At 47.0% G+C, this 17,465-nt stretch overlaps 1 protein-coding gene across 1 annotated transcript; it reads left to right on the forward strand.

The window, feature by feature from the left end:
• The first annotated feature begins 8,012 nt into the window (after positions 1-8,012).
• Positions 8,013-12,617, forward strand: LOC136453092 (probable LRR receptor-like serine/threonine-protein kinase IRK). The gene is made up of 2 exons (XM_066453667.1): positions 8,013-9,587; positions 10,856-12,617. Exons 1-2 carry the CDS (start codon positions 8,203-8,205, stop codon positions 12,321-12,323), a joined length of 2,853 nt encoding a protein of 950 aa, XP_066309764.1. The 5' UTR covers positions 8,013-8,202; the 3' UTR covers positions 12,324-12,617.
• The last annotated feature ends 4,848 nt before the right edge of the window (positions 12,618-17,465 follow it).

Below are 17,465 nucleotides of genomic sequence, written 5' to 3' on the forward strand. Positions count from 1 at the left end.
ATAGTTTTCTGTGTTCTATGTTTTCTCAATCCATAGAATTTAAGATGTTAGGATATTTTATTTCTATGTTTTTATAATCCTGGGTTCTAAAGAGTCCCTTAGGCGTAGTACAGTTACTAAAAATAGGAAGATATAGGTCCACTTTGGTAAGAGAAACTGAAGGCAAGTAAAATTTTTGTTGAACCGTAACAAGCACATGGCTTGTACAATTTGTGTTGTAATAATGGCCCCGTTCGCTGGTCTGAAACTTGGCTGAAAAACACTGTTCCGGCTGGTTTGTTGTGAGAGAAAAACACTGTTTCGGCTGGTTCGATGAACAGTACAGCGTGACTGAAACCAGCCGGCTGGCTGAACGGTTCAGACCAGCGAACACGATGAATGTGGACATCTGTCACATGGATTGTTACAGACTAGGCCTCTTTCTGGATTATGTATAAAATTACCATAATCTAGATTATGAAGTGTACTTTCTCCATTCTAAATTATAAGTTGTTTTGTTTTTTTTTTCTAATGGCATAACTTTTATTGTATATTTTAACTGGCCTATATTTAGGTGCAGTAACAATATAACTAAAACAATTAGATTAACTTATAATTTAGAACAGATGGAGTAATAATCTAGACTATTTCGATCTCTAGATTGTATAGGTGGGTTACTATTAATTGGAGTACAAATGATCTATAATCTTGAGAGAAAAAAACATATTTGAGATAAATTGTAGGACTACAGTAATCTAATGGTTTATTGTTATAATCAAATCCATGATTTGAGGTGTTTGGATCACCTTTAGATTGTTTTATCTGGTCACTATAATCTAGTACTAGTTGGTATCAACGCTCTAGAACCTATTTGATTTAATTTGTACTCCATCTATTCTAAATTATAAGTCATTTCAACTTTTCTAGATGCATTGTTTTTACTATGGGCTTGTTTGATAGGGCTCTGGCTCCTCTAAAAACGGCTCTGGCTCTGGCTCCTTTGAAAGAGCGGCTTCTCTAAAGGAGCAAAAGCCTTTTTGAAAAACGTTTAGTAAAATGACTTCTCATGTGTTTGGCTCCTTTGATGGTCGATATTAAAAAGGTTATTTTGCACCACGTTTACATGGAAGAGTTAGCACAAAATGTGTCATGAGAATAAAAGAAAAATGTTTCAAGCAAAAGAGAATTTCCATAGTTGTATTTCTAAATAAAAACATTAACTTTTAGTCAAAAATTAAAATATAATCATATTTGATCTTATTTTATTCCATTAATTATAAATAACATCATGGTCAAAATGGATTTAGAAACGGATACACGGTTTAGAAGAAAATTGCTTTTCAAAAGTTCAAAACCACACTATTTGTTTAGTCATGGTCCACTGCCTTTTCATCTGCTCAGACATCAGGGGTGCGTTTGCGAGGGTGGCTCAGACCGGCCTTGCGCTCGTGAGCTGCAGGCTCTCGTGTTTGCGGCCTTGGCCCGCGAGCGAGCCCGGCTCCCAGGGGTCAAATACGACGCCGCCGCCTGGCCCTGGAGAAACGCCGCTAGGCTTCGTTTCTATGCGGCCAGGCTCGCGCGAGCGCAGCAAGCATGCGGACGGGCCATGTCAGTGAGACAGCGGATGCTCGCATGCAGTGAACCAAACGAAATCTCCGAACAGACAGGCTATGTGAGTACGATAACCAAACAAAGTCATGTGCATGCGCTCGGCCTGGCTACTTGCAGCCTGGCTGCCCAGGTACAGCCTGGCTGTCCAGGTACACCCTCGCAAACGCACCCCAGACTCCTCCAGCCAGCCATGGCTGTGCACGTGGCCAGAGAAAAGGAGAGGAGCCGCAGAAGCCCTAATTTGGGTCTCCGTCTGTCTAGTTCATTTTCTGGGCCGTTGGCGTTTGGTAGGGCTTTAGCAGGAGCCGGAGCGATTCTTAAAAAAAAACTCAAAAAAAAAGCAGAGCAGAAGCTGGAGTCGCTCGAGAAGCCTTGCCAAACGGTCCTAGATATAATGTATATCATGTATATAGCAATAGGTATATATATCTAGAAAAGTCCAAAAGTCTTTTAATTTGAAAATTCAAACGGAGGGAATACTTTGTAAGAACGTGCGAGCAGTAATCCATAGTCTAAGCGGGAACTGAAATAGCTAAACCTTCAAAATACACGGCGCATGTACAGCACAAGACACTAGCTCTTGATGTTTTTTTTTTCTTTTGCCTTTTCCTCAAAGGAATATCTAATTGAAGGAACTAATAAACAATGAATTTTTAGGATTTAAGTAGATTAGGTAGCGTGCCCATGCGTTGCTACAGGATAGCCAACATTTTGTACTAAAAACACACGAATCGCACGATAAGATAACAATAGTGTAAAAATTAAATATCAACGTTAAAATTACAGTTAATCCAAAAAGTAAAGTTTGTGAAATTAACAGTCACGGAGAGCGCAACGTCACAGGCTTACAAACTCTACTTTATAGACATTTCCATGTAACTTCGCTCCAAAATTATGAATATTCATTTTCTAAGGAAACTTTGTGCATTGTCATTCTGTACAGACTACCTAAACTGAACTCCAAAAATAGTTAAACCTAATTATTCTACTGATGCTGTAAACATCTTAATAACTCATTTCTATGTATAAAAGACAATCTCACCATTTCTCCTTTTGGGCGTACCTGGTTGTCATCCCTCAACAATTCTTCAGAAGAGTTGTGAAGGCAGTAGGTCACCATAGCAGGCTACACCTAATTTTGTTCAAAAGCCTATAATTGCAAGCACCAAGACACTAAGAAGTAGCTGTGGTATTGATATGTATTTGAGAATTAGGCAAAGATAAAGAAACAAGAGATGCAAGAAAGGAATGGTGCGAATACCTTCAGTTCAATAGTAATCTGTAATTTTTTTTCCTTATAGCCTGTAGAACCATACCTTCAGTTCAATAGAGGAAGAAAATCCATTAGTTATTAGCTCCTAGCACTTAAAAACTGCATAATACAAAGCAAAGTATCCAATTGCTGCCTTCACAGTTTTAGAAGAGGAAATAACATTGTGGTGCGGTGGTGGACTTGATGTTACTGCAGAAAAGCCAGAGATAAATTATCTTTGTAACTTATTGCCATCAGGATCAAGCTAATTCCAAATGTGTTTTCAGACAAGAGTACAATGAAACAACAACATCGTTAAGTGTATCGAGAAGTTACCAGCTGCTGAGAAGTCAAACAACGGTGGCAGTGGCCATCCACTTGGCAAGCAGACCTTGGGATCCCACATCTCATCAAAGAATGGATGGACAAAAGCATCAACCTAAAAAAATAATTAAATATCTTTGATGAGAGAGTACTGAGTTTCAAAGCTCTCGCACTTATCCAAACATAGAAAGGCCACCGACTCATGTCCATAACAAAACGAACATGAGGAGATACTACTGTTTTACATTACAACTGACATATAACTGGTTCAACCGAGGGAAAATATAAAGCTTAGTATCAATAGCGACACATCTGGCCTAATTTGGATTCGCTAATTGGTCAGTTATAATATCAAATTAGTTCTTACAGCGGTGCAGCGCACATTTGGTGAGTACTGAAGTAGCCTTTGATCCAGGCTCAACAGCCTCAAGTGGCATGCACTTACCAAAAAGCTAGACGGAAAAACAAAAGCAGGTGAGCTGGTCAACTTAATACAGCTGAAATGAAAAATACCATAGAGATTAGAGATACCTAACATTGTGCCATGGAAGGGCTGGTATCTGAGGGAGCCTGAAGTCAGAATATTTTGGATTGATGAACCTGATCTCTTTTCTTGTTGGAGTACCCAAATTCTTGGATAAAAGAGAAAAGGAGAAACATTCATTGTACAAAGTATCAGCGGTGATTTGATGACATAATTCGTTAGCAGATGCAAACCTTTATTATTTGCACCAGCTGACCAAGACCGCTTCCACAGGGAAACAAAGGCTACAATGCGAGGGACCTAGTGGACATCAACAAAACTGTCAACAGATTAAAAGTATCTCAATTAATAGTGAGCTGATCAAATCCTAATGTCCATGAAATTCAAAAATACAATTTTGTAGTTTATATAGTAATCTTTGACCCCCCAAAAAAGACAAAGATTTTACAACGGTAAAACAAAATTATTTCCCTCTCAGAAAATGGTTGGCATAATAATCAGTTCGAAGCCTGGAGGAAATGTGAAGCTAGGATTCAGATGCTATACCTGACCAATTAGAAGGTCAGCCAATACACAACCAACAGAGCAGATATCAATCACAGCAGCCCGTAGCTCCAAATATTAGTTCAGGCCCCCTATAATACCGCGAGCAAATGTACGATATGTTAGGCTCACCATGGAATTGAAATGGATATTTCACTTTATTAAACCCATGAACATATTCAGCAGGAATAAACTAAAAGAGAGAAGTGTACCAATCTGCTAGCAGTCCCAAAATCGCAAATCTTAACATGATGTGTATGAGAATTGACCGGGAAGGCTAATCAAGATGCAATAAGAAATTTGTTCAACAGTTACCGTAAAACCGAACGAAAAAATACATAATAGATTTAAGCAGACGCGTTTTTGGCAAGACGATATGAAAATGCCACGGACCTTTTTTTAACATTAAGAGCAACTATAATCGTATATCGAATTTACAAAAAAATATGAGCCATATCGTATATAAAAAACCCATGAGCAACTATAGTCGTATATCAAATTGAAGATAATCAAATAAAAAAAAAAGAAAAGCACAAAGGTGTCAGGAAGACCGATTCCATGAGGATTGAGAGCATTGGGAGAGACAGGTCCGGTAAGGAGAGGTAAGGAGAAAGGGGGAGCGGGAGAGGAAGCGAACCTGCGAGCCAACGAAACGACGATCAGCGGTTCTGCGAGGAGCACCTGCACCAGTTCGTGCTGGGGGAGGGGGGGGGGACACCAACCTACATATATCAAATGCATGTAAGAGTCATGCTTGTATGTCATTAGAAAAACATGGCAACCTAAGCTTTACAGATATTGCAATTTGAACATTCCAAGATTTAGGCCCGCTGACCTTAAAATCAGTTAAAATCCATCGAGGCATATGGTTTCTTCTTCTTTCTTCTCTGTGTCATGGTCCTCCTGAACCAGGCTAAATAACAATTGCAGAAGTAGCTAGTAATACCAATGTGAGAACCAAGAACTCATCTAGATTTAAGCATTAGGTAACTACACTTAGTAAAAATGTATGGATCAAAAATGGTATGCACATCAGGAAACAAAGAAAATGGAGTCCATCAGTGTAGATAGAGATAAAACTAGCAGGACATTAAAAAATAGAGCATCATTCTTTCTGAAAACTCATTGGTTTCAGTTAAACAGGAATCTCCTCGAAGGAGGACATGGACATATGCACTAACCAAAGAATGGACACAATCCATTACGAGGAGATGACAAATCAATGCACAGTAATATATCAAGATTGTACATGTAACCATTTTTACTACCCTAGAGGTATTATTTTGAACAAACCAGCAGATTTTAATTCAGGTAATAGAAAATAAAATATTAAAGGGAATAAAATCAACAAAAGCTTTAGAATCTACTGTTCTCAATTGCCATAGAAATTATTGTGAGGATATGCCGCTCCAAAAAAAATGCGAGGGAGAGAGGATCTGGGGGAGGAGCCATCGGACGAATGAGGAGAAGAAGAGGGTGAGTCACCGTCAAATCCAGTCGCCGAGCTTCACCGCCGCTGTCGCCGCCGCCGCACAGGCACCTAGGGTTTCATCGAGCAAAGGAGCACAAGCTCCCCAGCGGGAGGAGGCGTTGAGGCGGCCGCACGGAGGATGAGGGAGAGGGAGGGGGCCGCCGAGCCCCTCCCGCGGCGGTGCATCGCCCGCAGGGGCGTCGTCGCCTGGCACCTGCCGTCACCTCGCGCCTACCGTAGCATCGGGAGGGAAGGGGGAGAGAGAGGAAGGGGAGGGAGAAACGGAGGTGAGAGGCAGGCGAGGGAGGGCGGAGGAGGAGGAGGAGGAGGAGGAGGGCAGTCGTCGTCGCCGTTGCGCCCGGCTCGCGCCCGTCGCCCCTGCTCGCGTCGGGATGGAGAGGGAGAGATCGATGGGGAGAGAGAGAGAGAGGAGGGCGCGTAGTATATAAATCAGGTTTGCCTACGCGCGATATCGCAAGGGAGGTGCGGACCGACGGAGCGACGATTGTCGCACGGACGGGAGGGTAGAGCGACACAAAAAAAAGTCGCACGAAAAATAGTCTTACTTTTGTTCTTTTTTGTTGTTGTAGGAGATATTTATAACTGCAGAAACGTGAAGAAATTAAATATTGAGAAAAATCATATCCATTTAGGCAAAAGCTCATGGAAAATGAGAAAACAGATCATTTTGTCCATTCCTATTTGTTCTAGGGTTATTTTGATCGGTACCATTACAATTTTCGAAATTTCGAGAACTACCATTACTATTCACCTATTTTGAGATGAGCCATTACAATTCTTCAGGACTCTGAAATATACCATTATATACGCTTTGGATGCTGTTGGGCCCATATGCAGACCAACGTATTTTCGTATTGACAAGAGTACCCCTCTGTCCTCCTCTTCGTCCATATGACTGCCGTGTGGGTCCCGTCTGTCATCTTCTTCCTCCTTCCCCGTCTTCTTCCCTCTGCAGCATACCGACCAAGCGCCCACACCGGAGCCTGCGTTAGCCGCACCGCTCGTTGCCAGCCTTGTCCCCGTAGTTCACAACAGCCGAGGATGGCGGCGCCACCGCCGTAGAACGGACAGGAGAAGGGGATCGCGGCGACGTAGCACATCGTCAACTCGCTCGCTAGCTCCATAAACGCCGCCGCCAACATGATCTGCATCTTCTCTGGCTTCGACAACCACCACTCGCTCACGTCCGACCTCTTGCCTCCTTCACATGCCGCCGCCGTCGATTCCATCCTGGAGGCGGACGAGCCCGACTCCGACGAAGACGACACGCCGCGGTCGCCTGCCTCGCGGGCGCGTAGGAACCGCGCGGGTCGAGGCCGGGCTCCGCCACCTGCCCGTCCGTGGGGCGCTGCCGCTCGCCGCCGGGGACCTCGAGGCCTCGCTCCTCTTCTCCGGCAGCTCTCGCTCACGGGGTAGCACAGCGGCAGCGAGCACACCAGGGTGGCACTGTGGGGCACTAGAACCTGTGCGGTCGGCACGAGAGCGGAGCTCGCGGGGCTACGAACTCGGCGGGGTACCTCCCCGCGGTGGGGAATGGCCGGAGCCGGCAGTAGACGCGCGCGCGGCGGTCCGGACACGGCGGCGATACTTCGGCGAGCACGTGCGCACAGCAGAGAGAGAGGGAGGGAGAGATCGATACTGGCGGGTTCGTCAGGTCGCTGCGAAGCTCGTGAACCTTCTATAGTCAACCGAGGCGCGGCCGTGGCGTAGATCGACGGCGGCGGCGCCGAGCTCGGGGGTGCAGCTATGGTGGCGGCGCGCTAGGGCTAGCGGTGGCGGTTGCGGCTGCCCTAGGGTTCCGAGAGGGGCGCAGCGCACTTGAGACCTTCCTTAAATAGGCGGCGGGGATCCTAGTGAAGCGCACAAGGGTGAATCGACGGCGACGACGGCGTCCGCGCGATGCGGAGCAGCGGGGAAGAACGGCTGCTCCCGCTGTCGTGTGGGGCCGGGCTGGCAGCGCCTCACGGCACAGCTAGCACAGGGAGTTAGGGGAAGAAGACAGGGAAGGAGGAAGGTGATGATCAGTGGGGTCCACACGTCAGTGACACATAGAGATGAAGGTGGAGGGGTAGTCTTGTCCATTCAAAAATATGATGACGTCATGTACACCTGCAGCTGGGCCCAAGGTCTCTCTAAACGTATATAATGGTATATTTCAGAACGATGAAGAATTGTAATGGCTCATCTCAAAATAGATGAATAGTAACAGTAGTTCTCAAACTTTCAAAAATTGTAATAACCCTTTGTTCTACTCGTAGCACATTAATAGCGCAAGGGGCCGCCTCCTCTCCTACTCGCTTCTCCCCTCTCCCCACGGGTGTCTGGCTGACTGCTCCACGCCGCGCGCGCGACCACGCCCCACGCGGCCACGCCCCACACCCACCACCACCACCACCGCGCTGCACTGCGCCACCACCCCTCTTCCCCGCACTGCCCCAGAACTGCTCCGCGCAAATGGACAGAGCACCGCTGTGATCCCTCCCCGCTCCTCGTCCTCCTACTGCCAGCCGTGTCGCGATGGCCACCGCCGCCGCCGCCACCTGCCCTCTCCTGCTCCTCGCCGCGCTACTCCTCGGGGCGGCCGCCACCACGAGCGCGCTCACCGACGACGTCCTCGCACTGGTGGTCTTCAAGACGGACGTCTCGGACCCGTCGGGCCGCCTCGCGACGTGGACCGAGGACGACGATCGCTCCTGCTCCTGGCCGGCCGTTGGCTGCGACGCGCGCACGGGCCGCGTCACCTCGCTCTCGCTCCCAGCGGCGTCGCTCTCGGGCCGCCTCCCGCGCGCGCTGCTCCGCCTCGACGCGCTCCTCTCCCTCGCACTCCCGCGCAACAACCTCTCCGGCCCCGTGCTCCCCAACCTCCTAACCGCGCTCCCGCGGCTCCGCTCCCTCGACCTCTCCTCCAACCGCCTCGCCGCGCCCGTCCCCGCCCAGCTCTTCGCCCAATGCCGCGCCGTCCGCTCCATCTCCCTCGCGCACAACCAGCTCTCGGGCTACATCCCGCCCGCCGTCGCGTCCTGCGCATCGCTCGTGTCCCTCAACCTCTCGTCCAACCGCCTCGCCGGCCCCATCCCTGACGGGCTCTGGTCGCTGCCTTCGCTCCGGTCTCTCGACCTCTCCGGCAACGAGCTCTCCGGGAGTGTGCCTGGTGGATTCCCCCGGACCAGCTCGCTGCGGGACGTGGATTTGAGCCGAAACCTCCTCGCCGGGGAGATACCGGCGGATGTCGGCGAGGCGGCGCTGCTGAAGTCACTGGATTTGGGGCATAACTTGTTCACTGGCGGCTTGCCGGAATCGCTCCGGAGGCTGACCGGCCTGCGGTTCCTCGGCGCCGGCGGCAATGTACTTGCAGGTGAGCTGCCGGAGTGGATCGGGGAAATGTGGGCGCTGGAGCGCCTTGATTTCTCGGGCAACCGATTTGCCGGCGACATTCCCTACACCATCGCCAACTGCAAGAACCTTGTGGAGGTCGACCTAAGCCGAAATGCGCTCACCGGCGATCTTCCCTGGTGGGTGTTCGGCCTACCGCTGCAGCGCGTCTCGGTGGCAGGCAACCAGCTGAATGGGTGGGTGAAGGTGCCCGACGACGCAGCAATGGCGCTTCGTGTGCTGGACCTGTCGAGCAACGCGTTCTCCGGCGAGATCCCGCTGCGGATCACTGTCTTTGCGGGCTTGCAGTCTCTGAACCTGTCCTTGAATTCCTTTTCGGGGCAGCTGCCGGCCGGCATTGGTGGGATGAGGCTCCTCGAGGTGCTGGACGTGAGCGCTAACCGACTTGAAGGAACCGTGCCGCCGGAGATCGGCGGTGCGGTGGCGCTCCGGGACCTGCGGATGGGGAGGAATTCGCTCACGGGACGCATCCCGTCGCAGATTGGGAACTGCAGCTCCCTCGTTGCACTGTAAGTAAATTCTTGTTTTCCCCGGCCCTGTTTAGTTGCATCTTAAAATGCCAAATTTTTCAAGATTTCTTATCACATCAAATTTTTGGACGCATGCATAAATCATTAAATATAAATAAAAAATAAAACTAATTATACAGTTTAGTCGAAATCCACATGACGAATCTTTTAAGCCTAATTAGACTATGATCGGACACTAATTGCTAAATAACAACGAAAACGCTATAGTAACATTTTGCCAAAAAATTTGACATCCAAACTGGCCCCCGCGTGTTCAGTTCCACCCAAAATCCTAAAAAGTGCTACAACCTATCACATCGAATATTTGCGGTCCGTGCATGGAGCATTAAATGTAGACGAAAAAAAACTAATTGCACAGTTTGGTGGGAAATTACGAGACGAACGTTTTGAGCCTAATTAGTCCATGTTTGAACACTAATTACTAAATAAAAACGAAAGTGTTAAAGTAGCCCAAAAATTCCAACTTGCTGGAACTAAACACGCTGTTACTTTCTACCCATATTCTGAAATGAAAATTTGACGTCATTGGGATTGCTTGCGAGTGAAGTTGACTAGGCCTATTTGTTTTTCCTTTCATGACTGCTTTGGACCTCGTTTAGATCGTAAATTTTTGTAATCTGAACACTGTAGCATGTTTCGTTTGCATTTGACAAACTTTATCTGACCATGGACTAACTAGGCTCAAAAGATTCGTCTCGTGATTTACAATCAAACTGTGCAATTAGTTTTTTTTACCTACATTTAATGCTTCATGCATGTGTCTAAAAATTGATGTGATGAAGAGAGAGTGAAAAAACTTAGAACTTTCAGGTAATTTAAACAAGGCCTTGATTGATCTCGGTTTCCTAGGTTGCAGAGACGTTGTAGAAAGTGTTGTAGGACAGTGATGTCGTATTTTCTGTTTGGAGCCCCAACCGAAAATTATGGGTCTGTGTTTGCTCATCCCAGTATCCTTGTAGTACTCCTTTTCTTTTCCTGGATACAGTCAAAACTGAAGTCAAATGTCTACATCAGCTTGATTTGGCTTATCAGCCAACAAATAGTATTTTTATCTCACACCAAACCAGTCCACGATACTTTCAGCCATGGTTTCAAATCAGCCCAAACGAACAGGGGGTTGGAATGCTCGTTCTCGAATTAGCTAACTGTTTAGACTAATTTAAGCTCAATCCACTGTACTACTTACTTAGTATGACCCACCTTAGAAATCATTATGACTGATACAAAGTTGTGCTCTTCCAATGCAGGGATTTCTCACACAATAACCTCACGGGGCCAATTCCTAGCACCATGGGAAACCTGACAAGTCTCCAAGTGGTCAATCTCTCTCAGAACAAGCTGAACGGGACCCTACCAGTAGAGCTATCCAATCTGCCTAGCCTCCACATCTTTGACGTCTCCCACAACATGCTGACAGGGGATCTGCCAAATAGCCGCTTCTTCAACAACATCCCTGAGTCCTTCCTCATGGACAATTCTGGTCTGTGTAGCTCACGGAAGAATGACTCATGCAGCGCAGTTATGCCAAAGCCTATTGTGCTAAACCCAAACTCCTCGTCAAATCCCTCGTCGCAGGCTACACCTAGTGCCCCTAGCAACATGCATCACAAGAAAATCATATTGAGTATCTCCACCCTCATTGCCATAGCCGGTGGGGCAGCCATTGCTATCGGAGTGATCACCATATCTGTGCTTAATCGCCGCGTCCGGGCCCATGCAGCTGCCCCACGCTCAGCACCTGTTACTGCATTATCTGATGATTACCTTAGTCAGTCCCCTGAGAATGATGCTAGCTCTGGTAAGCTTGTCATGTTTGGAAAGGGCAGCCCTGAGTTCAGCGCCGGTGGGCATGCATTGTTGAACAAAGATTGTGAGCTTGGACGTGGAGGCTTTGGTGCAGTCTACAAGACAGTGCTCAGAGATGGACAGCCGGTAGCCATCAAGAAGCTTACTGTCTCTAGCTTGGTCAAGTCAAAGGACGATTTCGAGCGACAAGTGAAGATGCTTAGCAAGGTGCGGCACCACAATATTGTCGCACTCAGAGGTTTCTACTGGACTTCATCGCTGCAGCTCCTTATCTATGATTACCTGCCCGGAGGAAATTTGCATAAACACCTACACGAGTGCAATGAAGATAACTTACTTTCCTGGATGGAGAGATTCGACGTCATCCTCGGTGTTGCCCGGGGCCTGACATACCTGCACCAGCATGGTATCATCCACTACAATCTCAAGTCAAGCAACGTGCTGCTGGACAGCAACGGCGAGCCAAAGGTCGGCGACTGTGGCCTTGCTAAGCTGCTGCCAATGTTGGACCGGTATGTCCTGAGCAGTAAGATCCAGAGTGCACTTGGGTACATGGCACCAGAATTCGCATGCAAGACAGTGAAGATCACCGAGAAGTGCGACGTGTATGGCTTTGGGGTGCTTGTGCTGGAGGTCTTGACCGGCAGGAGACCCGTCGAGTACTTGGAAGACGATGTGGTTGTCCTGTGTGATCTGGTCAGAAGCGCGCTGGAGGAAGGCAGACCAGAGGACTGCATCGATCCGCGACTATGCGGTGAGTTCCCCTTGGACGAGGCCCTGCCGATCATCAAGTTGGGCCTTGTCTGCACCTCCCAGGTGCCGTCGAACCGGCCTGACATGGGTGAGGCCGTGAGCATACTCGAGCTGGTGAGGAGTCCTCAAGATAGTGCCGATGATGAGCTGGTTTGATGAGCCCTATGAGGAGATTCTGTTCTAATTCACCTTGAGAGCCTTTTCTTTTCTTTTTCTGATGAGATGCATATATGATTGCCCGGTGGGGAAGAAAGGAGAGGGGTGGTGCAGAGAGTGGAATGTCTGTAATGTGTTGAAAGCTGTAGGGATGCAAGGCTGTTTGTTGCTTCTCTGAAATTCTTTGATTTTGTAGGTCATGTAGGCATTGACTCGATGCAACGCAAGCCAGGTTTGGTGATACCTTGGCGTAACTGGATGACCGGTGTTTTTTACTGTTCTGCTGATAGTGCGACTTTGTTCGACCGATTAAATGGCTCAGGATTTCTTCATTTAATCTGTCTGCTTGTACTGTTTCCTGTTTTTTTTTAAATGATTCAATTGCTCAACATTTCTTAAGCTAGAAGTGTCATTAAGTATTTTTGTACTTGTTCAGCGATAAATCAAGAATCGCCAGTGTATAGAGTACTAGAACAGACCATCAGGTTCATACTAAGCTCAAATTGAGCAGGAGCCAAGAGTCCATAGAAAATGACCTGCCCTTTGAAGCTTCCAAAAGACTTGGGTGATCATCCCACACATTCACGTCACTGGCTCACTGCTGCCACCCCGGCGCCACCGGTATTCACCGCGGGAATTGAATGGGCCTTTACTGTTTCAAAAATTAAATCCGGCACCAACCTTTGGTCCTCACTCATTCCACTCCACTCCACTCCACTCCACTCCGCCTCCACCTCGTGCAATAATTCCAGCAGCACCGCAGGCAGCATTCACCTCACTGCTGCCCGGGCCGGCGCCGATCTGTTGTTGTCAGGCAGAATCGGCACTGCTTTTTCAGCTGTGGAAATCAGCTCTACAAGTCAGCCGCAACAGCAAGTCCTGCCGAATAGAATAGGGCGCAGAGGCCTCGACCCTCAAGACAACACTCATCACAGCGGCAGAGGAGTAAACGAGGCGCAAAGGCCTCACCCTCAAGACAGCACTCGTCACAGCGCTGGCGCGGGCGGAGGCTGCCAACCGAGTGGGGAGCCCGGGAACTGTGGAGAATGGCTGGAGCACACTTTCCACACGGTAGCACCCGCCATTTCCGAATTGCCACATAGGACTACAGAAACGCACGAATCAAAGAAATCATGGGCGTCAAAACTGCCAGGTCAAAGCACCTTTTACACCTCCTTTTCGAAGTTGGTCTCTTCTTGAGCTTGTCTGAAATTCGCTAGTGATGAATCGTTCAAAAACAAAATCGCTAGATGCAGCATGCGCCAATGATAAAGATGCACCCTTTTGGCAGGACGGCTGGCTTCCGCCGAGGAACACGAGATCGATCTCCTTCTTGAGCTTACCTGAACAACGGCCGACAGGACCAAGTCTGGGTACTGATGAGGCGTGAACGTGGTCGTGATGATAAATAAAGATTAACCATGTTTGGTTTCCATAAGTTAGGTGATCAAAAACCAGTGACTTATAAGTCATGTCTGTTTGGTTGTAGATGACTTATAAGCTCATGCCTATTAAGTGAAAGGTGTGGGCCCCACGCAGAAAAGGGTGGCTTATAAGTTTTAGCAGGGGTGAACCAGCTTATTTCTTATAAACAGGGGTGACTTATAAGTTGGTGGTGTTTGACAAAATCAATCACTTATTTAACTTTTTAACTTATAAATAGGTGATTTATTTGAAACCAAACAACCCCTTAAAAAAAATACAGTGTACAGCTAGAGTTCTTATAAACGGAAAGTAGGGTAGGCGTGTAGCCGAAGCATGCCATGTCGAGTGCATATAAGTACACTCGCGTTTGCTTTAATCACGAGAAATTGAGTACTCCTATGCCTTACTACCGGAATTATATTGAGAATTGCCAGCTCGTGCAGCCTACACCCTACAGAAAAAGATTAATGATCCCCTGTGGGCTGTGGCCGGTGGATCGCTTTGGATTCACTCAAAAGCAACGTCTACACTGCTCTGTTATTCATAAGAACGAAATTAAGAACTGATCATAGTACTACTCCATCCTTTGATCCTTCCCATTTCGAATTGTGCAGTTCAATATATATTTAAGTAGCAATGCATGTGGATTTAGCCTAGTTTGCACTTGCACTGTGTGTGAGACAGTGTTATTGTGCAGAGCGTACGACCTGTTTGTTTAAACTTATCGGCTAGAATCTACAGTATTTTTTCACGTAATAAAAAACAGTTTGAGCTGACCTTTCAACCGACTTTCCTACTGGCCGAACAGACTAGCGCCGTGGGGATCGCCGGGCAGCTTTGTCGCGTCGTTGTTGCGAAGATTCGGAGCGTGAATCTGTGGATTTTAATTTTTCCTCTATAAAACCCACGCACACGCACCCATGTGATGCGATTGACCCGTACACACACTACTCCCACGTTGCCTACGAGAAATTTGTACAGCCCCGAAGTGCGTGTCCTCCCTCATCCGAGGACGCTGTCCCAGTGTCCCGTGCCGTTAACCAACCTGCACCTGCTTTCTTTATTGTTATCAGCCATTGTTTAGTCGAGGGGAAGTTAGAATTTGGATACCGTAGCATTTTTGTTTTTATTTGGTAATTAGTGTTCAATTATGAACTAATTAGACTTAAAACGTTCATCTCGTAATTTCTCACCAAACTGTGTAATTAGTTTTTTTATAATAAATTTAATGTTCTATACATATATTGCAAGATTCGATGTAATAGATATTATAGCATTTTTTTGAACTTTTTTTGCAACTAAACACGGGCTCAGTTTCCGACCCCGATCCGAGCACAGATTACGTGCCGGCGCGTGCACCTCTCCCTATCTGGGGAGCCCTGCTGGCGACTCCCGTCCGCGTCCGCGTCTGGTTCGGCTCGACCGTTGCCGACGGCGGCGGAGGGCACCCACCACACAGGTTCAACGCACGCGCTGCTGCTCATCAGTCATCACCAGGTCTGACAAACGTGACTTTTACTACGACACAGGAAGCAACTGGAGACACCAGAAATTGGCAGCTACTCTACCGGTAGCGCGGTAGGAGGCCGGGCTTCCCGACTGGCGCACATGCTTCTTTTGGGCTTCCACGCCCACGGGAACCATCATCGATCGCGTCGCACGGGAGCTGGAGTGAGCGGCGAGGCAGCAAGGCACCAACCGCGGCCTTGGGCTTTGGGGCACATTTATTGTGGCGCGTAAGCATGCGCAGCATGCTACTGCTGCTGCCAACTTATAATCAACACGATCGTATACGGTGGCCTGCCGAACATAGGCCCCGTTCGACTTGCTGAATTTTGACTGAAACTAGTTGAAAAACACCGTTCTAACTAAATTATTATGAGAGAAAAATATTGTTCTGACTAAAAAAATAAACTGAATATAGAGTGAACCGAACTAGGCCATAGTATTAAAATGGTTGGTGGCCACATTTATGGCGCCCTGACACTGCCGGCGGCGCAGAGTCGCTGGCGCGGCCGAGGCCCCTACGGCTACGGCCCTACCACATGCGCGCGTGTCGCCGTCGCGTCGCCACTGTGGACCTCAGTGCCTCACCGTTGGCGACTGGCGATGGATTCATGTTATGGACTCGTCGCATGAACTGAACATCTGCTGAACTGAAGCGTCGCCGAGCAGGCGAGCACGCGCCGGCACTGTGCTCCGGAGCAGTCTGCGTCGGCGCATGGGGCAGGCGAACAGGTCTCGACGGGACACGGAAGATGGAGGCGACGGATGGCACCACCGAACGTTTTCACGTCGATGGTGGAGCCTGACTGCCTGAATCACATCGGCGTGGCCGCATCTCCGTCCGCCGCCCGCCCTCGTTCCGGGGCGATTGGGCGAAGCGTTGGATGGAAACGGATCAGATATGCATGGAATCATATTCGGATATCATTTTTTACTTTATTTTAATTCGAATAAGAATACGGATTCGGTATTTTTTTTTATACGAATCAATCCTGGATTTGGATTTCTATTCATATACAAAATGTATATTATTAAATTAAACATACATGAATACAATTTTACTACTAAGTTCATCGTTGACCAAAGTGAACTAAATGAAAGTACACTTCTAATAATCTCCAATATGGAAGTAAACTAAATTATAATGGATAATGATGAATAAAATAATAGATCAAGTGAAGAATTTCAAATAAATATGGTACAAAACAAATAGATTTGTTACTTTATCATTAGTTTTGGAATTACAAAATTATTACACAAGTAGATATTAAAGTATTTGTGTATATAACATAGACAAGGATAGCTCATAAAGATAATATAGTTATCAATACATATTTAATAATTAATTACATCAATTTAATAACCAATATTATATTTATATAAATATTTATCATGAAATAATAAATTATAAAATAACTTACATCAATAAATAAATAAATACACTAAAGTATTAAAATAACTTAAAGCAACAAATATATTAGGTTTAAACTAAATAAAAATACTAAGATTAACTTAATCCTCAGGTGTCATTAATAATGTTAAATTAATACTAAAAATAATTACAAATATATTATTAAATGGTTTTAATGCATTATTAGTAACAATAAAATTTAATAATTAGGCACTCGTTATAGAGAGAATACGTTTAAATAGGTTCATGATACCTTATTTTCTTTGCGGATACGGATGCCGACGGATATTGTCGAATATGGATCTGGAATCAGATAGAGAAAACACTGAAAAACAAATTCAGATATATTCATTTAGTATCCATATTAGAAACGGATACGAATATTGATATCCATATTGCAAGTTTTAGTGGATACGGACATCGGATAATTCGGATATCCATTTCCATTTTCCATCTTATCGTTCTGCCTTTGTAGTTTGCTGGTGCCCACATAAATATAATGTGGCAACGTACCTAGCGCCCGGACGCCCGGCTAGCTGCGCGTGTCCGGATGCACCTCGACTCATTTTGATCCCGACCAAACAACGGAGCACCTAGCGCCACGAGTCTGTCTGACTCGTTTTGATCTTGGCCAATCCACGTATTTAGATACAAACAATATGGTGAACCAATCCGTACCGGGCGTCACTTGCCAGTCGCGGCGGCCCTCCCACGCCCGTTGCGGCGGCCGGTTCCCTCGCCGCGCCGCCATCCGCGCCGCGCCCCCTGTCCCCCACCACGCCCTGTTCCCCACCGCGCCC

Source organism: Miscanthus floridulus, chromosome 5, assembly GCF_019320115.1.
Source record: "Miscanthus floridulus cultivar M001 chromosome 5, ASM1932011v1, whole genome shotgun sequence".
Taxonomy (NCBI): Eukaryota; Viridiplantae; Streptophyta; class Magnoliopsida; order Poales; family Poaceae; genus Miscanthus; species Miscanthus floridulus.

Excerpts from the sequence above, each read along its gene's own strand:
- LOC136453092 (XM_066453667.1), top strand. The coding sequence starts at position 8,203 with ATGGCCACCGCCGCCGCCGCCACCTGCCCTCTCCTGCTCCTCGCCGCG. Across the intron at positions 9,588-10,855 it reads TGCAGCTCCCTCGTTGCACT|GGATTTCTCACACAATAACC; the intron begins GTAAGTAAATTC and ends CTTCCAATGCAG.